The sequence below is a fragment of the Phaethon aethereus genome, assembly GCF_964289735.1.
Source record: "Phaethon aethereus genome assembly, chromosome: 17".
Lineage (NCBI taxonomy): Eukaryota > Metazoa > Chordata > Aves > Phaethontiformes > Phaethontidae > Phaethon > Phaethon aethereus.
In genome coordinates, this window is record NC_138593.1 from 2,295,343 (window position 1) to 2,322,862 (window position 27,520).

The 27,520-nt window shown below is 64.8% G+C and overlaps 1 protein-coding gene across 1 annotated transcript; it reads right to left on the reverse strand.

The window, feature by feature from the left end:
• Positions 1–1,289: 1,289 nt before the first annotated feature.
• On the reverse strand, positions 1,290–17,681 carry SH2B3 (SH2B adaptor protein 3). Its single transcript, XM_082007619.1, has 7 exons — positions 16,908–17,681; positions 4,103–4,204; positions 3,746–3,837; positions 3,543–3,628; positions 3,123–3,337; positions 2,635–2,806; positions 1,290–2,270 (listed from the first exon to the last, which is right to left on the reverse strand). The coding sequence occupies exons 1-7, from the start codon at positions 17,664–17,666 to the stop codon at positions 1,975–1,977; spliced, it is 1,722 nt and encodes a 573-aa protein (XP_081863745.1). The 5' UTR covers positions 17,667–17,681; the 3' UTR covers positions 1,290–1,974.
• Positions 17,682–27,520: the final 9,839 nt, after the last annotated feature.

Sequence of the window (27,520 nt, forward strand, 5' to 3'; positions counted from 1 at the left end):
TGCACGCTCCGGGAACTGTGCACGCTCCGGGAACCATGCACGAGGCGGGCGAAGGAGCCAACATCTTGCGCTATGCTTCCTCCCCTTCTCCTCTTCATCCCCGCGCATGCGAGACCACGGGGAGTTGGTTATTAGCAACGAAGGGCCCTGAGTCGCCCGGCACAAAGCTGTGTGCTCCCGCCGTTCCGTGCGGCCGTTGCGCTGGTCCAGGGAGAAACAGGGGATGTGGCTCTGGCTGAGAAGCCCCAGCCAAGGACAGGGCTGGCCGTTGTTCCTCCGGCGGTGGCCTCTCCAGCTTTGGCAGCGCTGGAGGTGCGACCGGATGGGGCAATTTGCTCCTAATGCTCCGGTTTCAAGAGCGAGAGTGTGCGACAGCGTGCGTCGAGCGCCCGGCAGCGCCCGTCCCCACCGAAATGTGGGGTTCCTCCCCGTGCGCCCATTTTCAAGTTGTTTTAAACAGAGGAATGGGGAAGGGGAAAAAAAGACTTTGAATGCTGTAAATGCCCAAAGGGAGAGGGCTGGAGCGAGAGGGGGAGGCAGAAAATGCAAATCCTAAATGGTTTCTCGAGCCGATGGTGTCCCGCTTCTCCCAGCCATCACCCTTTGGCTACAGCTGCCCTTTCTGGCCCAGCACCCTGATCTCACCCTTCAACTCCTGACCTCGAGCAGAACTTGGCTCCTCGGGCTTTGCCTACCACCGGGCTCGCCACACGCTGGCTTAACGGCAAAGCCCTGCCTAGAGGCTGGATTTTTGTAAAACTGCCTAACTTGGCCCCACGAGGCTTTTTGTTTGCTTGCTTTCAAATTAATTCCTGAATGTTAATGCTCCTGAGGGTTCCCACCTCTATTGCAGTTTCAAGGAAAATAAAAATAAAAGGCTTTCCTGTCGGGCAATTTCAAGGCGAGTTTTGCATCCAAAATCCCCGGAGTGCCATGCCGGCTGCGCCGAGAAATCTGGAAGTTGAGCGCTGCGAACATCCCCTCCGGCGTGTCGCAACGGCTCCAGCCCCTTCCTTATTCTTAAAATAACAGCAGCTTCTAAGAAGTGGTTCCTCTCTCGGCCGCGCCGGCTGCCCCGGGCACCGGCAGGTTAACGCGGCACCGGGGCTTGGCGGCACCGATGGCTGCGAGAGCGCGGAAACGGCAGCGGGGCTCGGGGCACGGCTGCGCTCCCGGCTCCGGGGCCGCTCTCCGCGCGCGGGTGCCTTCTCCGGGGATGGGGAGAGACGTCGCGTCGCGGGGATGCCGTCAGTCTCCACGTTAGTTCTCAGCTAGTGACATTATTAATGAGTTAGTTAGTGTTCACGCCTTAATTAGCAAGGCTAATGGTGTGAGTATTTCTCTGGCTGGTGCAGGGAGTGACTGCAACTGTGCTAGGTTACAAAAGGAGAGCAAGAAAAGCCACTTTTTGCCTTATCTAAAAATAAAGCCTAACCTTGGATCGCGATCGTCATCTTTGCCCGACGCGGGAGCACGTGCTGGCGCGGGAGGACGGGGCTTGTCTTCGCCTGCGCGGCCCAGAGCAGCAACTGGTTGATGAATTTATAATCGCTTCTTTTTTAGTTTGTTTTTCTCTCTTTTTTTCCCCTTTCTCCAATTATATGGGTGTAACAGAAGACCCCGGTTCCTTCGCTGGGCGCTGTCGTGTCAGGGACAGGCGGGAGACCGAGCGCGACGGCGCGATGCTCGGCGCGCAGGGACGCAGGCACGGGCGGCGTGTGTAAACAGTAACGAGAAAGCTTTGATAACAACAACAAAAAAATAAAAATAAAAATAAAAGGGCCCTTTAACAGGCCGAAGAGAGGGAGCACACCCGTACTGGAGTGAAAAATTACCCCCTTCCTTGCAAAAATATAATAATCATCCCTAACCAGAAGGAAGAAACTAGGTACATTCTTTCTCTCGATGGGATACCCAGAAGGTCTCTAGGATTTCTCCACCCGAAAGTGCATCCTGGTGCCGGCACGGCACCCGTCAGAGCGGCGTGTACTGGTTGTCGATGGCGCGGACGTGGCCCCGGCCCGGCGCCTCCGCCTCGTAGTCCGAATCGCGGTGCCGGGGGCCGGGGGTCGTGGCCGCCCCGCTCGGGCGCAGGCTCTGCACCAGCTCGGCCGGCGGCGGCACCAGGTGGAAGATCTGCTCCGGTGTGGGACCCGGGGGCGTCTCGTCGGGGCCGCGGGGGCAGGAGGAGCCGGTGGGGGCACGGCTGAAGTCAGGGCTCCAGCTGGGGACGGGCAGGGGGAGAGGGACGGTGCTGCCGGCGCCGGGAGCTGTGGGCAGAGGGGACGGCCGGCCGGTCGGTGGGATGCTCCTGCCCCGTCGCCCCCGCTGCGGCCATCGGGGTGAGGGGTGTGGGGCGCATCCCGTGACCCCCCAGCGACAGCGGGGAGTGGCCGGTGGTTTGGGGCAGCTTCTCCTTTCCTGAAAGAGGAAGCTGGGAGCTCGGGAGTCACCTTTTGTGCCGCTGCCCGGATGCTTCCGCTTCCCCCCAGCGTGTGGCTGAAGCTGTGCCCAGCGCCCGGGCATCCGCACCCACCCTGGGGACCCTCCCAGCGGGACGGGACCCCCATCCCTGCACCCCACTGGAAGGTCCCCATCCCTGTGGGAACGTCCCCACCCCTCCGCGCCGCGTACCTTGCGGCTGGTGCAGGACGACGACGTAGCTGGACAGACGGACGTCGCAGGCTGTGCCGCACTCCAGCGGGATGGGGTAGCGATGGAAGTGGTGCAGCATCTCCACGATGGAGGAGAAGCGGAGGTGCTGGATGCGGCACTGGCCCCGCTCCGTCAGCGCCAGCCGCAGGTGCTGCGGGGAGGAGCACGGACCTGTTACCCTTCCGCCGGCTCCCTTGCTGGAGGAGATGATGGGGGACACAGGGATATTTGGGGTGGGGGGCACAAACGGCCTTAGCACGATGTGCTGCGTTCCCAGCCCGCGCTGCTCCGCTGGCCGCAGGGGGTTTTGCCCCCCGGGAGCGGGGATGGGGCCGCCAGCCAGCCGCAAGCATCGGGGCAGGGACCGGGCAAGAAGAGCATCTGCCTGGGGTGGGATGCGATGGGACGGGGGGCTGCCCGAGGGGGTCCTGCAAAAATCCCCCACCCCACCCCTCTCCCGCCCGTACCTTCGCTCTGCCCTGGAAGTTGAAGGTGAGCACGTACTCGCCGCGGCGCGTCTCGCTCTGCCGCACCAGGAAGACGCCGTGGCCCTCCAGCCCCCCCAGCTGCACCAGCTGAGCCGCCTTCACGCGGGAGATGGGCCCGTGGAACCAGGGGCAGGAGGAAAGGAACTGCTCCATCTTCGGCCCCGCCGCCTCCCCCGGGCCCCCCGGTGTCGCCCCTGCCAGGGCACAGGGATCAGCACCCCGGGGAAGCAGGGACCCCTGCCCATCGCCCCCGTCCTCCTCCCCTACGGCTCTGACCCCCTGCCACGCCATTCGGGGATGCCCGATCAGCCCGGCCGGCCACGGCAGGACGCAGGGACCCCCCCCCCCGCCGCGAGGGATGCCCTTTCCCTGGGGTCCCCGGGCGTCCCCGCTGCTCACCTGGGCCGTCGGTGCTGGTGGTGGGGCTGGCGGCCGCGGGGTCGGGGTGCCGGCACGCCAGGAGCTCGGGGTCACCCGTGTCGGACCTGCCGAGGACGGGAGAAGCCAGGCTGAGCGCTGGCAGCGGGGGGCCGGCACGGTGCTGGGGGACACGGAGCGGCTGGGGCCGTCCCCAGGCTCGGGGACACGCGCCGGGCGCTTACCCCCTGCGCGCACACTCCCGGATCGCGGCCGTCCAGGAGCTGAGCTGCTGCTCATCCCCCGCCTCGAACAGGACGTCGGTGGCGTCGGCGACCTGGGGGACATCGGAGAGCGACAAGGGGGGGGGGGTCAGAGAGGGACACGTGCGTCCCCCTCCCGCACACCTGCGCTCGGGGACCGACCCTGACCCCAGCCGGGGCGGAGCCTCCCCCACCCCGAATGCCACATCCCCCCCTGCACCCCCTCCCCTGCTGGGAAGAGGAACCGAAATTTGGCACGGGAGCTTTCGGCGGCCACGCGCGTCCCGGAGGGTGGGAAAGGCCTCGGGGCCAGCCGCGGACCCCCCGGCCAGGCCCTACCTTGAGGACGAAGGTGTGGAGGTTATCGGGCATCTCCAGGCGCGTGCAGCGCCGCACCTCCTGGACGGCGGAGCCGGCGGCGTGCAGCTTCGGCTTGGAGGCCTGCGGAGGGGAGCGCGGCGGCTGAGCTGAGCCCCAACGCCCCTGCACCCCGCAACGCCAGCCCACGTCCCGCTGCTCCGCCGGGGGAGCCTGCCGGCAGCCACCCGAGGCACGGCAGCTGGCAAGGAAATACCCAGCTCTGCGGGGAAGCACCCCGACGGCAAGGAAATACCCCATGTGGCAAGGAAATACCCCGCACGGCAGCGCCCGTCGGGGGGCCCCGGGGGGGGCGGGGGGGACACCCATCTCGGTGACCCCCCCAAGGAGCCAGCAGTGCAGGGAGGGGTGGAGGAGAGGAGGGAGAAGGGGGGTCCCAGCATGGCAGCGTGTGCCAGGGCGACTGCGTGCACCCATGGGGGAATCGGGGTGCAGGCAGGGAGCACCCCCGCTTACGGGGGCGGGGGCACGCTCGGTGGTGGCATGCCAAGAGCTCCCCACGGCCGCCCGGCCGGGTTGGCGCCGACACGGGCACATGACAAAACGCTGAGCAGACACTTCCAGAAAGGCTAATAATACCCTCCCGGCAGCTTTCGGTTCCTCTGCCGCCCGGCGTGTCCCGTGCGCCGGCGAGCAAGCCGCTGACCGCTGCGAGGCTGCGGCACGTGGCACCCACCCAGCCGCCGCCGGGACCGGCACCGGGGCCGCATCCGGGGCGCCAGGGACCCTCCTGGGTGCAAAATGCCCCCGAGGTAGCCCTGCAGCAGTGCCGGGCGATGGAGCCAGCTCCACGCTCAGCCCTGCGGCCGGAGCCAAAGCCCAGCCAGGGCCGGTGCGCGCCGGGCACGCTCGCCGTGCCCCCCGTGCCGGGCTCGCTGTCAGTGCGGCGTGGCAAAATTTTGGCTGGCCGTTACTCACGCGGCAGCTTCAGCATCCCAGGGGCTGAGCCGCCGCGCTCCGTGCCGGCTCCGGCAGTCTCCTCCGATCCACGGCCGCGGTCCCCGTAAGGATGCCGGGCTGCGGGCGCTCGGCCGCGCGACGGCGTTTGCCGACCAAAGCGCATTCATTTTGCTCCAAGGGTGCGATGCTCGTGGCAAAGTCACCCCTGCCACGTCCCCAGCCAGCTCCGAGGGGGTTGCCACTGGGCACGCGGGGACTCTCCACGGTCACCCAACCAAACCACCTTTAGCTGCTTTTTGGTTTTCCCCATCCCCCTCCTCTTTCCTCCCTCCCTCGACACCCTCGACCGAGGACGCGCTGTACCGTGGGGCCGGAAACGCAGCGCGAGAGGGATCAGCCCTTATCAGCGCCGAGCTGTGCCAAAAAGAAAGTTCTTAGAAGTCGCTCGCCGAACGGCATCGTGCAACGGGGTTGGCGCTACCGCGGCGGCTCGCGGCACCCCCGGCCCCGCCGGCGACAGTGATTGCAGCGGCAGCTGCAATCACTGTCGCCGGCGGGGCCGGGGGTGCCGCGAGCCGCCGCGGTGGCACCAGCGCTTTATCCCAAAGGAGGTTTTTGGGGTTTTTTTGCTGTCCTTGGAAGGTAACTGTGTCCTGGGCAAAGTCCCGCAGGGAGAAAGCGAAGGGTTTGCCCATCCTGGCTGCTTTCCCACAAATGGGCTGTGACGCCCGGCACGTCCCCGAGCTCACTGGCGTGGCGGGCGTTATCGGCACGCGTCCCGACCGCGGCGTTGGGGTCAGCCTCCCGCTTTCCTAGGAAGCGGGAAATTCCAAGAAAAGGGAGTTCGGCGAAGCCCCCTGCGTCCCTCCCCGGGGAGAGCGCAGATGGGGAGCGCGAAGAGAGAAGGAAATGATGCAGCAGAGAGATACGGCACCCGAAAAACCAGTCTGGCTTCGGAGAAGTGCCTACCGCAGGCACGGTGCCCCCGCCGCACCTGACCGCAAGATGCCCTGCTCGATGGCGGCCGGTACCGAGAAAGGGATTTCTCGGTAACCAAAACTGCACACTCAACACACCGCGTCTTCGCCCAGTGCCCACAGGCTCCTTCTTGGCAAGAGAGGTGCCACGACAGCATCTTGGGGCTGGGTACCCGCCGCCACCGGCTGGGCTTGGGATGCTCGGGATGCTGGGGATGGTACGGGATGCGCAGCCCCCAGCCCAACCGGCATCCGCTCCCACCCTGGAGACTTCACCCCGCTGCTCCCCAAAGGATCCTGCGCACATGGGGGAGACCCCAGCATGGGGTTGAGCACCCCCCAAAATCACCCGGAGACACGACGCCCCGCAAAGCTGCACTCCCACGCCCCCGAACGCAGCCGCCACCGTGCCATCGCTGCGGCACCGCCGGTGCCAGCCCCAGGCACGCAAAACTAGCCGTCCTGGGGGGTGACACGGCTGATCTCCGGCTCAGAGGGCTGACGGCAGCAGGATCCGGCCCAGCTCCCCCAAACTCCCTCTCCCTGCAGGGGCTGACAGCAGCCGGGCAGCATCCCCCCCACCGATGGGGATGCCGGTCCTGCCGGCTGGGGACGGAGGAGCCACGCCGGCTCTCGGTGCCTCCTTAAACATAGCGCCTGAGCGCGGCATCCTCCCACCCGCGGTCTGCGGACCACCGGTATCGGTATTTTTGCTCTTTGTGGGGGTTTTTTCTGGAGTTCTGTCCCACGTCCCCGCATCCCCCGCCCCCCGAGGGGTCCCTGTGGGGGTGTCACGGCGGGCACCGGCACAGCACAGGGAGAACCAGCACGGCACGGGGAGTGCCGGCGGAGCATCCGCGGCCGCCGCGCACCTGGGGAGGGCAGGGCAGCCGGGGGAAAGTGGGGTTTGCCGGCATCTGCCAGATATAGGAAGGAGACCGCCGCCAGCTCGGTGCTGTGGTCGTGCTGGGAGCACGAGCTGAAGGTCAGGCCAAGGTCACAGCTACGCTCGGGCGTTGCAGGCGTGGAGAGGAGCTGCGGCGCTTCCACCTTACAAAGCCCCGGTAACAGCTCTCACCGCAGCTCCTTCGCCCGCCACCTTCTTTCCTACCCGTGTTTACGCCAGGCCAGCGCCGGGGCGGCCGCGGTGCCGGCGGGCTGCCCGTGCCGACGAGCTCCGCCGGCTCCCTTTGTGCAGGAAAGCACACCTTTCCTGCTGCCGCGTGCGAGCGGCGGTGGGGGAACCACCAGCACGGCCACGGCGGCGGGGCTGGCGGGCCAAGGCTGTGCGGGGCGGCGAGCAAATCCTTCGAGAGCGGCGGGCGCTGCTGCCGGCCCCTCCACGCGCCGGGGGTTTCCCCGCGCCGGCTCTTTCGCTTCCACTCTGAGTCGCGCCGCGGGAGGCGAGGAAGTGCCGCGAGCTCTTCCGCACCGTCCCCGACGGATACGGGCGAGATTTGTCGCTGCTTGTAAATCACGGAGCCCGTCGTGCACCCCTCGTGCAAAGGACGAACCTCAGCCCGCCAGGCTGCCGGTGGATGGACGGACGGACGGACGGACAGACGGCCGCCGAGATCTGCAGCGGCGTGAGCACCGGCTTGCGCCCGCGTAAAACCACATCCCGCACCCACGGTCGCGGGGAGTTTTGTGAAGTTTCCCAGGAGCACGGAGGCACGCAGCCCCGTCCCGGGGGATCCCGGGCGAACCGGAGGGGAAACACGCCCGTTGCCCCAGCGCAGGGCGGCGAGGGTGGCATCGGGGGTCCTGGGGGGCTGGTGGGGGGGCACCACGGGTCACGCTGGGGGGTGCAAGGTGTCCACTGCACCAGCGACCATCCTCGGGGGCGCGCACCACGCGTAATCCCAGCGTTCCGCCTTGGGGGCTTCGCAATCACAGATAATCCCAGTGCTCGTCCTCGGCAATTTTCGCCGTGGTTAAGCCCAACGCTCATCCTCGAGGATTCTGCACCACAGATAATCCCAGCACGCGTCCTTGGGTCTTTCCACCACGGCTAATCCCGGCGTCCATCCTCAGGGATCTGCACCAGGGCTAATCCCGGCGCTCCAGGGGGTTGGTAGCACAGTTAATCCCAATGCTCCTCCTTGGGCGCTTGCACCACGGCTGATCCCAAGAGGACAGGTCCACCCCGGGCAGCCCCGTGCCAGCGCCGGTGCTGGGGACGGGGTCTGGCATGCCACGGATTCGGGCCATTTCCCTGCACGCTCCCAGCCTCTCGCATGCCTCCTGCACCCCGCATCCACCGCAGGGTCCCCCCAGCTCACCCTCTCAAAGCTCACTGGGGAGGACCCTAGAGTGGCACCTCCTGCATCTCTGCCTGCATGTGGAGGCTGTTCACTCTTAAACCTACTGAGAGCAGCACCAAGCGCCATCATGGGGTTCTCTGTTCTGGGTTTGGGGCACCGGTCGTAGGAGGTTTCCTGCCTCTGTCAAGCAGAGAAACACAAGAGGCGATCCCCACTGCAGGCTGCTGTGCGAGCTCGAGCCCCCCAGACCCCAGCCACCAGCTCCCCATAAAACCCCCTCTGCCCACTCCGAACCCCAACCAGCGTCTTCAATCCAGCGACACCGGAGGGACAAAAGAGTTTCCAAGACAGCCCGTCACCGAGCACCTCCAAAGCCTCCGGTGGGGGACAGAGCCATCTCCGAGGGGACCGGGCTCAGTGGTGACAAGAGGCACCGTTGTGCCGGCCTGAAGCGCTGGCTCGGGGGCGGCCGGGGCACAAAGCTCCTTCTGTTCCCACCCCGAGCGGCTGCCGAGTGCCGGCAAACGGCGACAGGAGAAAACGCAGCCCGCACCCCCCCGACCCCCTGCTCCTTACCAAATTAAACCCGGGGTGCTGCGAAACGCGACCCCAAGAGCCAGCGGGTAAATCCATTCCCGCGGGGAGAGATTCGGGGGGCTCCAGCTACAAACCCCCGCCCGGTCCTCGGGGCTGGCTGCCCCCCTTTGTGCGCTGGTAAACCTCAGCGGCCACCGGATCAACGCACCCTCCCCAAAACCCTGCAAACCACCCCAAAACCGGAGAGCCCGGTGGCGCACAGTCGCCGCGGGGATGGGGAAGACGGGGGCTATACGCAGGATCTGTAAACAGGCAGCGTTCACCGGTCCCTTTTTTTTTTTAATTTTAAGCCAAATTCGCTTCCAGCGTGGGCTGCTTTAATAATTTCCTGGAATAAATAACAAGCCTGGAAAGTAAACAAGGTGCCTGCGTGCGAGCGGGGGCTGGCGCGGCCGGGGACCGAGTCGCCCCAAAGCCCGGCGCCGGCGCGGACCCCGCGCGCGGTTCCTATGACGCCCAGGGGTGATCTTCCATGATGATCTTGCATCACCCCAGGGTTTTGCATCACCCCGGCCGATGCAAGAGCTTCAAGAGCAAGATGCAAGAGCACCCGATCCCCCCAAGGTGTTTCTGTCCCAAAGCAGGACCTGCCCCTTGCCCCGTGCTGCGCCGCGCCCAGCCGCAGGAAGCAGATCTTGCCCAAAACGCTTCGTTTTTAACGTAATCCCAAGGCGATGCTGAATGTTACGATGCCCATCGCGGGCGTCGGTGGGAGCTGGGACCGGCTGCCCGGCGGGGAGGAGCGGGGTCTGCTCCGGCCGAGCCCCCGGGATGGATCCTTCCGGAGCCCGCGCTGCCTGTGCAGGCTCATAAATATTTACCTTTGCAAGAAGCAGCACTCAGCCTCGAAACAACCACATCCTGGGCCGTAAAAAAAGAAAAAAGAAAAAAAAAAAAAGAAAAAAGAAAAAAAAAAAAGAAAAAAGGGGGGGGAAAAGAAAAAAGGGGGGGGGGGGGAAGAGACAACCACCCAAAAAACACCAGCGGGCACCTCGCACCGGCTGCCAGGGCTGAGCAGGACCGTGCCCGGGGGGGTGGCAGGGTGGGCTCCGTCCCGCACCCCTCCCCTCGCGCCCCAATCGAGCCCCGGCGAGCTCCGTCCCAGCAACACAGTTTCCAAAATAAGAAACTTTGCTCTTCAGCAATTAACGCCGGAGCTGTGGTTACGCTGCTAAAAGTGTTTTTTCCGTGCATGACCAAGGATGGAAAAAGTTGTGGTTAATAAATGACAAATAACCTTTTGTCTCCTCGCCCTCCCCCCGTGCGCCCTCCCCCTGCGATACCGAAAAAAAGAGGGGGGGTAAAAAAAAATATAGAAAAAGTCACCACCAAAATCTCCAAAAACCGAAAGGACGCCCAGCCCCGTGCGCCTTCGAAGAACAGCAAGCGGCGCAGCGCCGAAAGCAAAGCAGCGAGGGGACGTGCTGCCCGCCCTGCTCGGCGGTGAAAGTCTGCGGGCGGGTTTCGGCGCAGCTCCGGGCGCCTTTGGGTGCAGTTTCACCTCTCCCAAGGGAATCGCAGTACGCCCAAACCCCTCCGGCTCTTACCCCACAGCAGGTTTCCCAGCTCCTGCCCTGGAGATGCCAGGAGAGGGATGCGGTCCCTGGGGATGCAGGGAGAGGGACACCAGGAGAGGGATGCGGTCCCTGGGGATTCAGGGAGAGGGACACCAGGAGAGGGATGCGGTCCCTGGCGATTCAGGGAGAGGGACACCAGGAGAGGGATGCGGTCCCTGGGGATGCAGGGAGAGGGACACCAGGAGAGGGATGCGGTCCCTGGGGATTCAGGGAGAGGGACGCCAGGAGAGGGATGCGGTCCCTGGGGATTCAGGGAGAGGGACGTCAGGAGAGGGATGCGGTCCCTGGGGATTCAGGGAGAGGGACACCAGGAGAGGGATGCGGTCCCTGGCGATTCAGGGAGAGGGACACCAGGAGAGGGATGCGGTCCCTGGGGATTCAGGGAGAGGGACATCAGGAGAGGGATGCGGTCCCTGGGGATTCAGGGAGAGGGACGCCAGGAGAGGGATGCGGTCCCTGGGGATTCAGGGAGAGGGACGTCAGGAGAGGGATGCGGTCCCTGGGGATGCAGGGAGAGGGACACCAGGAGAGGGATGCGGTCCCTGGCGATTCAGGGAGAGGGACACCAGGAGAGGGATGCGGTCCCTGGGGATTCAGGGAGAGGGACGTCAGGAGAGGGATGCGGTCCCTGGGGATTCAGGGAGAGGGACACCAGGAGAGGGATGCGGTCCCTGGGGATTCAGGGAGGGACGCCAGAGAGGGATGCGGTCCCTGGGGATGCAGGGAGAGGGACACCAGGAGAGGGATGCGGTCCCTGGCGATTCAGGGAGAGGGACACCAGGAGAGGGATGCGGTCCCTGGGGATTCAGGGAGAGGGACACCAGGAGAGGGATGCGGTCCCTGGGGATTCAGGGAGAGGGACATCAGGAGAGGGATGCGGTCCCTGGGGATTCAGGGAGAGGGACGCCAGGAGAGGGATGCGGTCCCTGGGGATTCAGGGAGAGGGACACCAGGAGAGGGATGCGGTCCCTGGGGATTCAGGGAGAGGGACACCAGGAGAGGGATGCAACCCCTGGGGACGCAGGGAGAGGGACACCAGGAGAAGGATGTGGCTCCTGGGGACACAGGGAGAGGGATGCAGCTCTCTGGCCACGTGCTGCCCAGCCGCCAAGGGACAATGCAACAGGGTCGCTCTTGGCTGGAGGATGAAGGCAGCAACCGCCGCCAGTCTGGGATGATTTAACATTTTTAGGACAACAAAGAGATAAAACAGCATGCGGCGCGAGCCAGCTCGCCCCTGGGTGAACCACGGGGACGCGGGCAGGAGCGCACGTAGTCCAGCCCGCTCCAGCTCACAGGATGGAGGACACCAAATGGGATCCAGATTGACACAAACGTGCTCTTCCCTGGGCCAGGGCGATGACGGGACGCTGAGATGCTTCCCGTCACTGCGAACCCCTTCTCGCGGGCACCTGCCGCCCGTGGGCTCCGGCAAACCCACGTGCCGGAGCCCGTGGGCAGCGGGTGCCCCACTCGTGGTGGCCCTGGGATGAAAAGACCATTTTGCATCGGGTTTTTGCAGGACTAGAGGAACGAAAGAGCTTCATGGAGCTGCAGCGGTGACAAGGACATTTGTGCATCCAACTTGGCACGTCCAGTTTTTAAGCATAATTATAGGTCACTAATAAGAGGTGGTTTGGATTCGAAGCAAAGCACCGTGCTGCAAAAGTTTGCTCAAGTTCCTGCCTGGGAGAAGGATGCAAACACAGCTGCTGCTGGGGTCAAGGCTTCCCAAAATGTGGCCTCTCCATCCCTGCGGGCAGGAAGCGGCAGCAGCTCCCCCCTCCGCCACTGCCTCTCCATATGTCCTCAGTTGAGTCACTTAAGGCCATGTTTGAGCAGGCCCAATTGCTCATGGAGGTACAAAGCAGCTCCAGGAGGAGTCAGGATGGGTACCGCAACGCCGGGATGTCCCCCCCTCGCACGCCCGGCAGGCTGCCACGCAGAGCCCTGGGCGCTGAAAATCGGAGCCCAGCAGCACAGGACCTGCTTGCTCAGGAGGTGGCAGTTCTCAGAAACCGGTTTCAGGTGAAAGGAAGGGGAAAAAGAAAGAAAAAAAAAAACCACAAAAACAAGAAAAAAAGGAAGTCGAAGCAGTCTCACGCTGAGCAAAGATAAAAATACTGCTCCTCCTGCAGCCACGGCTGAAGATGTATGAGCCACGACACAGGCACCATGGGTTTTCACCGGAAAGATTCTTCCCGGCTCGTCTCAGCATGCCATCAGTTTATGGGATGCGCTGGATTTCATTAAAACGCTATAAAGAAACCAGCACAAATGCAAATCCCATTTCCCTTCCCCTTCCTGTAAAAACATCTGGTCAACAGAAACGGCTCAGGACATTTCCGTTGCAAATCACAGTTTTCACGGAGTTTAGGACTTTGCCAAATAAAAGACACTTTGGGGCTGGGGCTCAGCTGATGAACAGGGCAGCCCCCTAAGATGTGCAAACCTGTTTTGCCAACTTTGGCTTAAACTTATGAAGGTGGAGAGGCCTCGGAGCTACGCAGCCCTACAAGTTGTGTGAGAATAAATGGCACGGTAGAGGAGAAAGCCCTTGGTGCCGCCACGGAAAGCAGGGAGGAACGGCGAGCATCGCCCTCATACTACACATCAGAGAATCCACCTGGGCTGCGCACCTAGGACCATACCCAGGGTTTCCCCGGTTTTCCTGCGCACGCCTGTGCACACGCCCATACGTACGAGCATTACAGATACCCCGGTACCCCCCGCTCCAGGCGCTCTGCGTGTCAGGATGGGTCCAGCCCCCGCAGCCTCATGTCACAGAGCACCGGCACCGGCCGTGGCACGGGCTCCTCGCACCCCTCCTCCCCCCAGCACCCCCCCGCGCGTCCGCCGGGGTGGGGGTCCGGGTGCCGCCTGCCCTGCGCCGGGTGCCCCGAGCCCACCGGTGCCCCGCGGCCAGGCTGTGACCCCGCGCCCGGGAGAGCCCCGGACCCCGCCGCCCCCGACCCCCTCCTCTGCGCCGTGGGTTTTCCAGCGCCCGAGGGAGGACGGAGCGGTGCCAAAACCCACCCAGCAGCAGCTGCAAGCATGGGAACGCGAGCTGCTCCCTCGGCCCCGAAGCCCCATCTCATCCGGCTGGAGAGACCGGAACATCCCTGGGGAAGGGGATGCCCACGCCGGGCAGCGCCGCGGGGACCGCCGGCAGCTCCGGCGCAGAAGGAAGGGGGGAAAATGGGATAAAAGCTGCGGCGCTGCAGTGGGGCACGCGTGGGGCCACCCCCTTCCCCCAGGCGCCCCGCCTTCCCACGGTCACTGCAAGGTGCTGAATATTTGGGGGCTTGGCTCGATGCGGCAAAGGGAGAAGAGGAGGGCGATTTTGGGGAGACCTGGAGGGCGACCAGCCGGGAACGAAAGCCCCCGAGGACTGTTTTTACAGTCGCTTATTTAAAACCATTAATCTCTCACGACAATCAACGGCATCTTAAATCGGGAACAGATCCACGCGGCTGCGGGAAAGGCAGCGGTGAAGCCCTGTGAGCGTCCCGGGGCCAGAGGAGGGAGGGGAGGGGGCTCCCCGCAGGCTTCCCCCCGGTGTTATTGCTTATTATTTAGTTATTTTAAAGGAGAAAAACCCCACACCACCACCGCCAAGCTGTTCTGTCCCCACTGCTCTGCGGTTTGCCCCCTTGCTGGGTTTGGGGAGTGGGACCCACCAGCACCGTGGGGGGCTTTCCACCACCCCCAGAATTCAACCGCAGTTACTGGGAAAGGGGCTGGATTGATTCTGCTGTAAAGGAGACAGGATCTGGCCCCAGCCCAGTTAATTAGAAGGGAAGGAACCGCCCTGAGAATATTTGCGCAGGAAGCAATTTACTCCGGAGACTTGCAAAATCCAGCGAGGAACATCCCCCCGTTCCGCAGACCTGGCTGAGAAACCCCCCGGCTCAGGGTCCCGGCGGCCACAGGGCCCCGGCCTCGCGGCGACGGCGACGCGCGGGAAATCTCCGCGGGCTGGAGACGTGTCGCAGGGAATAACGCTGCAGAGCGCTTGGGTGAACTTGCTAAACGTCGCATTTCCAACGCCTCCCGCCCGCGGGTCAAAGCCAGTCAGGGGCTGCGGGGAGACGAGGAATGCAACTGTGTGCTGGGCTTGCTTCCCGGGGGGGGAATAAAGAAAAAAGGGGGGAAAAAGGGGGAAAAAATAGAGAAAAAAGGGGGGAAAAAGGGGGAAAAAATAAAGAAAAAAGGGGGGGGAAGGGGGAAAAAATAAAGAAAAAAGGGGGAAAAATAAAGAAAAAAGGGGGAAAAAATAAAGAAAAAAGGGGGGAAAATAAAGAAAAAAGGGGGGAAAATAAAGAAAAAAGGGGGGAAAATAAAGAAAAAGGGGGGAAAAGGGGGGAAAATAAAGAAAAAAGGGGGAAAAGGGGGGAAAATAAAGAAAAAAGGGGAAAAAGGGGGGAAAATAAAGAAAAAAGGGGAAAAAGGGGGAAAAAAGGGGAAAAGGGAGGAAAAAAGGAAAAAAAGGGGGAAAAAAAAGAAAAAAAGGGGGAAAAAAAAAGAAAAAAAGGGGGAAAAGGGGAGGGAAAAGCAGTGTTTCCAACTGCCAGGTCCTGGGGCAGGCGGCACGCAGCGGGGGCCCGGCCCGGTGCCCGTCCTGCGGGACAAGGGTGCTGCTGCTCCCGTGTTGTGCCCAAAAGCTTTTGGGGGAAAAGGCTCGGCTGAAAGGACGGCTCGGCTCTCCCCCGTGGCTGTGCCGTCACCGGGCATCTCGCGTGGCGTGGAGGTGGCCGAATCCACCGCAGCCATAATGCGCACGGGGGGGAAGCGGGCAGGGGCTGGGTGCCCGGGTGGTGGAGGGCACGGGTGGGTGCCCGCGGAAGGTTGTGCTTTGGCCCCGGCTGCCAAAGCCCCCCCACCAGGGAGGGCATCCCCTCGCTTGGCTTTTATTTTTGGCTCTTGCAAAGCCCCAGGGCAGGTCTGGGCAACAGCCGCCGAGGATGTGGAGGAGCAAAACTGGCAGCACATTCGGCAGCAGCGCCTGAAATAGCCCCAGCCCAACGCCCCCTCCCCACCGGCCGGGCCGTGCCCCGCGGCGGGGTCCCACGTGCCCCGTGCCATCCGGGTGAGCCGGGGTCTGGACCACGCCAGCACCCAGCGGTGCTGCCCGGCTGCTGGGAGCACCCGCCAAGAGGTGCCGCTGTTCGGAGCCAGACCTCCCCGTGCCCCGGGATGGGGACACATGCTCCCACAGGGACAACTAACCCCAAGCTCTGACCCGACGGAGCAAAACTGGCTTTTACGTTCCGATTTCACAATTTGGGTGTTGTTTCTTCCTTTTTTTTTTTTTTTTTAAATATTTAATAGTGGAGGCGTTTGACAGAAATAGCAGGAATTCAGCCGGCTACTCCCTGGCCCTGCTGCCACAGCGAGCGGCAAACACAACCCGAAGGCAGGGACAAGGCTCCTGCTCTACCGGAGGCTTCCTCCTTCCAAAGCACAAGTTAGTCCAAGTTAAATGAGCACAAAGGAGAAAAAAAAAAAAGAAAAGAAAAGAAAAAAAAAAAAAAAAAAAGGAAAATGAAAGAAAAACCCCAGCCCATCACCTCGGCGTAGAACCTGCCATGTGGAGGAACTATCTTTTTAAAGATGAAGCACCACGGTTCCCCCCGCATCGCTCCCCTCACTCACATCCTGCATCACCTCCGCTCCAGCCGGTGTCTAAGCACCACGGGGGCTCCCCGGGGTAGCCAGGATCTGAATTCCTAGCCACAAAACTACTTACAAAAATAAAATTTAACTCCCTTACAGGTCCCACGGGGAGCAGAGGAAGGCACAGAATGTAACTTCTCTTCCCCTTTCCTTTCCCAGCTTGCCCAGGCAAGCAGATGCCCCGGCTGCTGAAGCCACGGCACAGCGGGGACAGGGTGAATTTGGGGTTCGCCAGACCCCGTGGACCCCCCCCGCTTTGCTGGGACGGGTCCACGGGGCTGGGAACAGCAACGCTGAGGCCACCAGCCCCTGTCCTCAGCTCTGCATCCGAGGGCAAAGCAGGCGCTCCGATTCCAGCTGGAAAAACCAGGTTCGGGGTCCCAGCAAGGAGAAACGCAATCGCACCTCGACCGACAGCCATAGCGAGTGCCGGCATCGCCCTCGGCTCGCGGTCGCGGCACCGTCTGCCCCCTGAACGCAGCCCCGAGCACGACCGAGCCCGCGGCAGCGGCTCTCCTTCTCACAGGTCTCAAACAAACGGGGTGCAGCCCCGTGTGGCCGGAGCAGGGGGAGAGCGGCGGCAGAGCGAACGCGCCTGGGTCCTGGGCTCGCGCCCGGGTGCTGCCTGTGGCGAGAAACCCTTGTGACCAGGGATGCGCCGCGGCCCCGCTCCTCCCCGCGGGACGTGCCGGCACCCCGGCATCATCCCCAACCCGCTGCCGACGGACCCGCGGCGTCGCGCGGCCGGAGCGGGCGAGAGCCGGCAGGTCCTTACCTTGGGCGGGTCGAAGAGCTCCAGCACGTACTCCTCGCCGTCGGGCGTCCCCGCGCGCCGCAGCACCAGGCGGCAGCGCTGCCAGCGCGCCCCGCTGTCCAGGGAGGTCTCGTCCAGCAGCCCGTACTTGAGGACCCCCTCCTTGCGCACCTCAGGGGGCTGCTCCCGCGACAGCCCCCACGGCAGGATGCGCTTGCCCAGTCCCGGCTTGAGAGCTGCCTCCGCCGCCAGCTCCCCGTCCCCATCCCCGGGGAGGGTGTCCGAGGAGCGGCGTCGGAAGAGGCTGCGCCAGCTCCTGCGCAGCTGGCTGAGCGAGAAGGGCCGCCGCGCCGGCCCCGCCAGCTCCTCCGAGCTCCAGGACTTGCGCAGTCCCGCTGGGGCGGCCTCGGGGGCTCGGCCGGGCTGCTCGGGGCGGGCGCCCGGCTCTGCCTCAGCTTTGGTGGCCACCGTGCCCAAGGCGGCATCCGTGTGCCGCCTGCGCGTCTCCCGGTAATCCCGCGCCGGGCCGGCAGGCAGGATGCGGAGCTGGTTCATGGCGAAGCCCTCCTTCACCTCGTGGCAGAAGTACTGCTGGAAGAGGTCGGTGAACTGCACCGAGAAGTTCTCTGCGGCCAGGAGGTCATGGTGCGGGTGCTCGGTGGCGAAACGCAGGTAGTGCCGCGCCAGCTCCTTGGCGGTGCTGATGGCGTGCAGCTCACAGAACTCATGCCAGCCCCGGGGATGCGCTGGCGTGCTGGCCGGCACAGCGTGCCCATTCATTGCCGTGGCTCCAGCGAGGCGGCCGCGCTGCAAGACAGAGCACAGCGGTGGCGTCAGGGCGGTCCCAGTGCCTCCCCCCGGCTCCGGCAGCCCCGGGCCAGCACGGCCGCACCGGATGTGCGCCCGCAGGGCAGAGCGTGGGGCCGGGCGCCGCAGCCGGCCCGGGGGCGGCCGGCTCCCCGGCGAGCGGCACGGCCACGCACGCAACCGCTACGGCGGCCACGCAAGACGCCGAGCGCCCAGCCCCACCACAGCGCCGCGCATCCCCATCCCCACCCCGCAGGGCCGTGCCTCAGTTTCCCCACCTGCGAGGTGGGGTGCAGGCAGGTCCCGGAGCGGGGCGTCTGCGCAGCTTCCTGCCGGCACAGCTGCCTGCAGCTGCCCGCCGCCCCGCGGGGCCGCCCGGCCGGGCCGCATCCGTTCTCCTCCTGCCAAGGCTTCGCAGCGCCGACGGGTTTCCCTCCAGGGACCTATTCCAACGGAGCTGATAAAACTGGAGTGGGGGTGGGAAGGGAGGAAGCAACGCGAAAAGCTGCAGAAATCCAAGGACGGAGCTGCCTCGCCTGCCAGATCCACCCGGCCCCAGCGGCCGGGGGAGACGCGGCCGCGCCGCCGGCGCAGCCAGGGATGAGCACGTGTCCCCGGGGGGATGCTCTGCCACCCGCAGCACCGGGGGGCTGTCGGGCTCCGGCAAACCACGCCGTATCTCTGCCCCGAGCGGATTTTGCTGCGAGGCCAATCTGACGGCACCCGTGGCCGGCGGTGCAGCCGCCCCGGCACGCCCGGCTCAGCCCGACAGCGGCGTTGCCCACGGCCGGCCCGGCTGCGCCGCGCTGCTTACCGCCGAAACTCGTGCTCGCCCACGGCACTTATCGGGGCCGTGCACTCGGCTCAGGCAGGAAACGTCAGCCAACCCGCCCGGATCCCGCCGCGCCGGCACGGGCACCGCCGCCTCCCCGAAACTCCGGCCGCCCGGCGGCAGCACCCCGGCTGCTGGGAGGGGAGGAAAACTGATTGCACTCGTCAGGGGGAGGAAAAATTACAAAAAGCCCCTGAGGGGCCAGGAGGAAGCGAGCGGGGCGATGCGGAGCACGGCGGATCTTGTTTGCAGCCGGGGAGGCGATAACGCCGGGAAGCGGACCTCTATCTCTGCCCACCCGCCGCCCTTCCTGGTACGTCCCGCGAAGTTTCGAGGCGAGGGAAGATGTTATCTGCCCCTCGCCAGCCTCGCCGGGGCCTGGCTTCTCAGAAGAGCCGCCCGAGGCTCGGGGCCGGCCGGCATCGCGGCGGTGCCGGGCGTGCGCCTGCCGGCGGCCCGGCCGAACCCCCCCGGCAGGGCCCCCGCGCGCGGCCGTCTATCGGCGCCGCCAGCCTGCCGATGACTCAGCATCCTCCGGCCGCGCTCCCGCTTCCTCCCGGCGCCCGGGAATTGCCACCGCGGCCACCGGCGCTGCCAGCACGCTCGGCGGGATGCTCCCCCAACACGAAGCGGGGCACCCGTGCGGATGGCTCCTCGGCTGGGTGGGAGATTCCCAGGATGGGGAATTCGCCTTTCAAGTTTTCAGGCTCGCTCCACGGCGACTTCGGAAGAGGTTTGCAGCGCGGGAAAAACCAGGCTTCGCCGGTGCCGCACGGCGGGAAGCGGCCGAAGGCCGTCTCCAGTAGCAACGTGCTTCTTCCCACCGGCACGCTGATGGGAAATACACCCCCGGCGCTTCCTCCTGCCGGCACCGGCACGACCGCAACGCCGTGCTCCCTGCTCCTGCCTGGAGCACTCCCCGCCTGGACATGGCTGAATCCACGCTTGACCTACCGCGGCAGCACCCCGCTCCCCCGCACGGCCCCAGGTTTCGGCAGGGACACGCCGCAGGGGTGCGAGTACCCACGTGGGCTTCTCGCTGCTCCAGCCCATCACGCTCCAAGATGCCGGAATTCAGCAGCCAGTGGCTTCAAGGCCAACTTTCCATCCACACCCCTTATCCCTTTATGTTCCTACCGGGGCTCCGGTCCGTCCCGCGGGTCAGCGCCGAGCCCAAGGACTTGCCGCAGCGGCTAATTGCTTTAATTTGCACCGCATGGAGAACCCAGCCCCACCCTCGGACACGCCGCGGGCGGGTTGGGGTGGGGACTGACGTCCACCCCAGCCGCTGGAAGAGCTGTACGCCACCCAGCCCGCCCGGTCCCAGGGCTGCTTGCAGGTGCTGGGGGTGTTTTGGGGCGCCGGGGGTGTTTTGGGGTGCTGGGTCAGGAGCTCGAGGAAGAGCGGGACGGGACGGACCGGGCACGGGCTGGCTTTGATGCGGGCTGCGGCAGCAAGCCCCGGCTTGCGCAGGATCCAGCCTGCGGCCGAGCCGCCCCGGGAGATCTCATTAAAGTCTTGCCCAACCTGGCAAGCGCCGGCACCGGCCAGGACGGTAACCCGCGGGTTGGATCCGGCGACGGGTTATTTGCGCCTTCGTGGTGGCAAAACTCCCAGTAAATGCATTTGTTGTTTAATTGCGGCCAGAGGAGCCGGCAGCACCGCGCAGCGCCGGGGCAACGCCGGCAGCCAGCGCCGCAGCTCTGCCACCCGCTCGCGCAGGACGAGCGGTTCGGAGCCAGCCGGGGCGGCAGGATCCGGCCCGCCGCCTTCCCACCGCAAAACGGCCACGCAGGGAGCTGCGGCTGCGCGGCAGGGGCACCCTCCAACACCCAGCGCTGCAAATCCGGCCTCGAAGGGAAACGTTACGGAGCAGAGACCGTGTCGCCGTGCCCGGCGCCGAGCGAGGCGCTGCTCACGCACGCGTGCGTGCGCAGGCGGCCCCGGAGCGTGTGCAGCGCAGCCGGCGCGCCGCCATCTGAAAACGAAAGCGGCCCCAGCTCCTCGCCGCTACTCTCCGCGCCAGGAAAACGCACGCCAGCAACATAAATAGGAAATTTGATTTATGTGCCGGCTCTCCCAGGAACAACTGTTCCCCGAACGGAGAAAAAGCGGCCGGCGGCATTTTCGGCTCCCTTTGAGAAGCACAACGCTATTCAAAGTTCACCCCGAGGACTATTTTCAGGAGGGAGCGAAGTGAGGGGCTGGGAGACGCCCTCGCCGGCCCCACGGCTCCCGGCATCCCGAGTGGCAGAAATACAAAGTTCCCACAATCCCAAGACCGGGAACATTGTTCCTTCCCAGGATGTCCTCCATGAAAAGAGCTATTCTGAGCCGGCAGCGGGCCTTTCTTGGCACGGCCCCGCAGCCCGCTCGCGGGGCGGCTAGAAAAGGCTGGGTTACAATGAACAGCACTTTTCAATGGGAGAGCATCCGGTGCGGGGGGCTCGAGGGGATGCGGGTCCCCGGGGGCTCCGGGGGGGATGCAGGTCCCCGGGGGGGCCAGCCTGCCGGGGGTGAGCTCGCAAGGGCTGGGTGATGCGGAACATCGCCCCGGGACGGGGACGGTGCAGCCCCTCTCCGCATCCCGGTCCCGCGCGCACGGGGGCAGCGGGTGCAGGCGGAGCGGCGGGATGCGGCCCCGGGTTGAGAGCGCAGAGGGGGACAAGCGGGGCGGCCATTTGGGGGTGGGCACGGAGACGCAGCCGCTCCGCGAGGCGAGAGGGTCTGCTGCAGGGGGAGAGGGGGGAAAGCGTCCGGCTGCAGCCTCCCGATGAGGGATAAGGGGTGGGAATGGAGGAGAGCACCCCGATTTCACCCTCGTGTTCACGGCACGTCCCCTGCGCTGGGCACGTTCGCTGCGGAGCGAGCGCGGCCACGGAAAGCAGCCCCGACCCTGCACCCACAGAAAGCCCCGCGAGGTTTTATTGCTGCCCTTCAAGCCAGCCCCTTCTCCCTTCCAGCAGCCCGCTCTCACCAGTGGGGTAAATATTGCTGATTTACCCCCGAGCAGATCACAAAGCCCCAGCCCACGCGCCCAGGGCAGCACAGGGGGGTGAGGAGGGCGACAGGGGCCCCACCAAAACAGCCCCCCCATATTTACAGCATCACTATAAAAGAGCCGAGGCCATTTGTGCGCCAGGCCAGCACAGCCCACAGCAGGAACTGCCCGGCACCGTCCTGCTCTTCCGTCTGGGAGCAGCCCCCCGTGGTGGTGTGGATTCTCTGAGGTCTTGTAGAGGGTGATGGCACAGCACCGCACCTCTGAGCACCGTCGCTCCCTGCAACCTGCCCACTGTTTCCACAAAAGCTGGAGGACCCCAGGGGGTCTCAGGACCTTCCCCTTGCTTTCCTTCAGCTGAACCAAACCGACGAACTCTAAAGTGACAGAGGAGCAGGTCGGAGAGACCCCACCGCGCGCTCACATAGGCTGTGTTTTCTTAGGAAATCGGGTTAAAAGCCAGGAGGTTTGGGGGGACTGATATTGTTCTCCTAACCCCACTTTCTCACAGGACGTACACACCCCTTATTTGACCACCCAGCACTACACAGCTTGCTATATTAAAAACCAGAGCTGGCCTTAATCTACGGCTCTGCGTGGGCTGAGCAGCGCTGCAGAGCTCTGGGGACGCAGCCGATGTCACAGCACTTTATGTCCATGGGAAATCTATCCATTTGGCTTCCCCTAATCGCTCCGCTGGGGCAGATGGGACGGAGACAGCCCATCCGAACCCACCTCGGGCCAAACACAAGCCCCAGGCTCGCTTGGCCTGCAGGAGCAAACTGGGATGAGCTGCTGCAGCCAGCCCCGTTCCCCAAAAACCCTCCAGCTGCTCCCGTTCACCTGAGCGCCCATCACCATGGCATCTGGCACCCCGCAGCCCGGTTTACATCATCACACTCTCATACACCCACTGTCTGCGGGAAAAAGCCCAGCAGCGGGGTGGCCTCTTTTGACAGGGTTTGTTTTGTTGCTTGAAATGAATCGCTGCGGTGTAGGCGTGGGAGAAGCCGGGCGCAGGGAGCGCTCCCGGGGGAGCGGCCGGCTGGGGGTCCCCCGCTTCGCCCACGGGGCAGGGGGGAGCAGCCGGCAGCTGGGCTCCCCACCAACCTGGCTCTCCCTCCCCACCACAGCAGTCCCCTCAGGGCTGGATTTGGCTCTTCCTCCTCGCCGAGCCGTGGCAGTGCTGGCGGTACCACAAACCCCACCAGCCCCGAGCTCTTGCACTTTCGCTTCGTCTCACCCGCTGGGATTTGTCCCGACATCTTCGCGGTGCCGAGGTCAGTCCCGGCAGCCCCATGGGTGTGTGGGCGTGTGGATGGGGAGGGTTTGCTCTGGGTGAGGAGGATGCAAGACCCCTCACAAGCCACTGGCACTTGCACCCAAATCTCTCCGGTGCAATACATGGCACTGGCAGACCTGCTACCCCACGGGCTCCAGCGAAATCAAAACAGATTTTTTTTTTTTTAGAGGCAATAAATACATGAAAGCAAAGGAGAAAATAAAAGCAGTATTGGGATCGGGGGAATGCACAGGGACAAGGCTCTCCCACACGAAAAGCAAGCTAAAAAGAAATCTGAGGCGTCGACCTAGTCCCAAACAAGTCAAAATGAAACCTGCCAGTAGTTTCACAGGCCTTTAAAACTCCAATCCCATAACCTGCCAGCAAAGCCCGATGGCAGACTGGGACATGTGAGAGCAGGCAGCACCCAGTCCCCGCGCCAGCCACCTCTGCCGCTGCCTGCTTTTCCTACCTAAGCGCAGCAAGTCAAAAAGTCCCAGCTCACAACTCCAGCACATCTTGAATCAATTTGCAACAACAATATCGAAATCGCAGCTCAACAACTCATCCCGGTTTCCTTGACAGTAAATCCCAGCCCGGGCAGCGATGACCGTGTTATTGCCGCTGCCGGAGCCAGCGGGTCCGGGCTCTCTGCGGGTGACCCTGCCAGGGCTTGGCACGAGCGGGACTGGGCACGTCGGCAGGGCACGGGGAGGCTGGCGGGACGCTGCCTGCCAGTGCATTGGCCTTGTGCTCCGAGCCTCCGTGTTTGCCAAGCCAGGCAGTGCCAGCGAGCCAACAAAGTCCGCAGGGTGCAGAAAGCCAGAGGAGCCGCTTGGTAGGCTCCGCTGGCACCTCCGCTCGCAGCGGGCACAGGGGCAGAGGAGAAGGGGGCAGCGGGTAGGCAGGGCACGGCCCCCACGGGCAGGGCAGCACCCTGCAACGGCGGCTGGGGCAGGTGGGCATCACCCACGGGGTCCTGCGCCCTCCAAGAGGGGCCACTGCCACGCCGGGGGTTGCAGGGGTCTGGGGGCAAGCGGGGGAGAGGGGCAGGGCTGGCTCCGCGCATGCTGCACCGCTGGATCAGGGGTCCCCAGGGTAGGGGTGCTGTGAAATGGGGGACTTCGAGGGGGACAGGGACCCCAGAAGATGGGTTAAGAGGTGCTAGAAAGATGGGGTCTCAGGACTAGGGGCACCCACAGGCGCACAGAGAAATGGGTGCCGAGAGGACAGGGGTCCCCGGCGGGGACCGCGACCCGGGACAGAGCGGACCAGAGGAAGGGGCCCGGGATACGAGCGACCCCCCGCAGAAAAGGGGTGCGGGAGGGTGGGAAGATCCGAGGGCTCGGCAGAGGAGGGGGCTCGCGCTCCCGGCGCCGGGGCTCGGAGCGGGCAGCGGCTCCGCGCCCGGCGCTCCCGGGGACGCTCGGGGGGCTGCGGCAGGAGGAGCGGCGGCCGCGCTGCCTCCCCCGCCCCCGCGCCGGACCTCGCCGCCGCCACCACTTTCGCTTTGCAGCGGCCGCTTCCCGGTCCGGCCCGGCCCGGCCCGGCCCGGCTCGCCCGGTCCCGCTGCGCGCCCGCGGTTACCTGCAGGAGAAGGCGTCCAGCTGCTGCTCGCCCATGGTGGAGCGCGGCGGAGCGCCCGGGGGCGGGACGGGACGGGGCGCACGGCTCGGCTCGGCTCGGCTCGGCTCGGCTCAGGCAGGAAACCGGGACAGGCGGCTCCGCATTCCCGCCGGGCGGCGGCGCGGGGCGCGGACCCCGGCCCCGGGCGCGTTATGTAAAGCGGAGCGGCGCGGCCGAGGGCGGAGGCTGCGCGGGGGCGGAGCGGAGGGCCCGCGCCGTCTGTCTGTGTCCGTCTGTCCGTCCGCCCGGGTCCCTGCCGGCAGCTCCGCGGGTGCGCACCGCTCCGCGCTGCCCCTCCCCGCCGGTGCCTTTATCTTATCGCATCCGCGCCCGCGGAGGCAGAGGCATAAACAGCCTGGCTGCGCTCATGGGGGTTGGGGTTTTTTAATTTTTTTTTTTTTTAAGTTTTAATGACTTTAACAATTTTATCTCTGTGGATTTGGGGGTGTCCGGGCACCGTAGCCCCCCCCGGCCCCAGCCCGGTCCCTGCCCCTCGGGGGTCGGGAGGGAGCCCGAGTGCGAGGTCGTCTGGCTGCTCGGGAGGGGTGTGTGCAGGAAAACACCCCGCTTTCCTGTTCCTGCCCGGCCGCGTCCTCCCACGGCTCCCTGGGCTGGGACCCAAGGGACCTCTGCGGTGGCAACAGTGGGCGAGACGCCGTCTCAAACCCCATTTCTCATCATTTTCCTCTGCCTTTCAGTCGAGGAAATTATCTCGCTGTAGAAAGCACCGCGGGGCACTGCCCACGCCCAGCGGGAGCGGGTCAGGCCACAGGGCCCGCAGTTGTCCTGCACCACAGGCGAGGGCTTCAGCTGTGACGAACAGAGCGGTCGCAGTGTCCCTCCGATGCTGAGCAGGGCTGGGACCAGGGTGGGTGCACACGGGCCAGGCTCGGCCGTCCTGGTGCCGTCCTGGTACCATCCCATCCCAGCAGAACAGGGGCTACGTGGCAGAGCTCCGGCCGCCCACCCTGCCAGCCATGGGAAATGAGAGGACAATAAACTTGAGCTGCACCTTTTTCCAGGAAAGGGCTGGTCTGTGGTCTGTACCGTCACGTCTGGCCCATTGACATCTCCCACCCACGTCACTGGCTGTCCTGAGAGCTCCTCCGGGGCCTCGTCCTCCCCGAGTGGCAGCAGTGCCAGGGATGGAGGGGCTCTCCTTGCCCCACAGACCCCCACACAGGTGCCACTGCCGGGCAGGCAGGACCCACAGCGGAGGAGCCCTACCCAGGGGCTGGCACTCGCCCTGCACGCCGAGCCGGGGAAACCCAGGGAAGTGGCAGCTGGGATTTTACAGACACCACGCAATCGATTTGTGGGTGTTGGGAAGGTGGAAGCCGCGGGACGGTGCTCTTGGAGGGCGGGCTGAGGCATGCCGAGCTGTGTGCCACCACCAGCGGGCTCCATCCTTGGTGATGCTTTAAAATACACCGCGGTTGCTCGCCCCATCTGTTCCCAATCCATCCCCTTGCAAGGGGGAAAAGACTGAAACGCTGAAACAGGAATCCCCCACTACTGCTGTGTCCTGGGGCTGGCCATCCCCAGACCATGGCCCTGGGCTGCCACTGGCGTGGACACAGCCCCACTGCCCCCCTCTAGCCCCACCAGCCCCCCTGGACCAGATCTGAGCTTTCCTGCAGCGTTACAACCCCACGCCTGCCTTGGGCATCGCCTGCTCTGGGGGTCCAGGCGACTCTGCAACCAACCAGCCGTCCCAAAACCCACCGGGAAGTGCCTGGGGGTGCCTGACATGATAAAGTCTTACCTTAAAAGCTGCTTTTTAATTCCTCCTGCTGTTGCTTCATGCATAATTGCACCTTCTGGCTCTTTTCTGAGCACGGACGAGCGGTCGGCAGAGCCCGGTGCCTGCCTTCCTCCCCATGGGTGGCTGTCCCAGCTCGCAGCTATTGCACGCTTTTCTTTATGAGCTTCATCTCTTTCAAAAGTGCCCTCTCAGCGTCCTCAGCCCCCATGGCCTGAGATTTCTCTTTTGTTTTGTTTCCTGTACGGATTTTCTACAGTCCCTAACTGCTAATTCACTACCACTGACTTCTGCTTTTTCTGTTTGTTTATGCAGAGCTGCGCAGATGCCCTTGTACACACACACACACACATGCTGCCTCTTCCCTTCCGCTCTGCACCGGGCTCAGCTTTTAACCATTGCTGCTTTCTTCTCCTGTAAAAGCCTTAACCAGCTTCCAGCCGTCCTTCCCACTTCTCTCTTTACCTCCCGTGCGCTGGCCCGCTTCATTTTCAGGCGGCATGGGGTGGTTTGGAAATGGCACATCTGCATTTCCTGGGGTGGGATGTGATCGGCTGCGGGTGACCTCTGCCAGCCCAGAGTGAGATGAGGGTCCCTCCTCCCTGCCCGGAGGAGGGTCTGGGGGTGACATCTGGGAATGCTTGGCTATGGGGATCTACGCTGAGCTGGCAATGCCCCCCAAAGTCAGCCTGGCTTTCATGCACCCCTTCAGAGAGCAGTGGGCAGGGGTGATGGGCAGTGGGCGATGGGCAGGAGCGATGGGCAGCGGCGGTGGCAAGGGGTGATGGGGAGGGGGTGATGGGCAGGGGGTGGCGGACAGGGGCTGTGGGCAGGGGCGATGCTCCCCGCAGCCCCGCCGAGCCCGCCGGGCCGTGGCTGGGCTGCAGCCGCCCCCTCCCGGGCAGCCGCCGCGCCGCAGGCCGCCCCCGGCCCGGCCCAGCCCGGCTTCCCCGCACCGCCCTGCGCCGGCCCCGGCGGGGGGGTCGGGGGCAGCGCCGCCCCGGCCGGAGCCCGACCCCCGGGCTGCCGGGCTGCAGACCCGCGTGGGACGGTGAGTCTCACGCGGGCCCGGAGAGGGACAGGGGTGCCCGCACCCCGAAACGCGCCGTGGAGGGTCGCGCCAGCCCCGCGCCGGGGTTTCTGTGAGGGTCGCAACTTGTTCGCCACGAACCCCAGGGCAGAGCCTCTGGGTCCGCCTGGGGTCCCTGGGGGCCATTCGCTGCTGGTCACAACAGAGACCCGCGCCCCTTCTCCCGCGTGTGCCGGCTGGGGACACGGACAGCACCGGGCATCGAGCAGCCCCTCGGTACCCCCCCAGCACCCC

Bases quoted from the DNA above. Each gene is read 5' to 3' on its own strand.
- SH2B3 (XM_082007619.1), bottom strand. From the start codon at position 17,666: ATGAATGGGCACGCTGTGCCGGCCAGCACGCCAGCGCATCCCCGGGGC. The intron at 2,807-3,122 runs GTACGGGCGGGA...TCCTCCCCGCAG, and splicing joins ACTTCCAGGGCAGAGCGAAG to CACCTGCGGCTGGCGCTGAC. The intron at 2,271-2,634 runs GTACGCGGCGCG...CTCTGCCCACAG, and splicing joins CGTCCTGCACCAGCCGCAAG to CTCCCGGCGCCGGCAGCACC.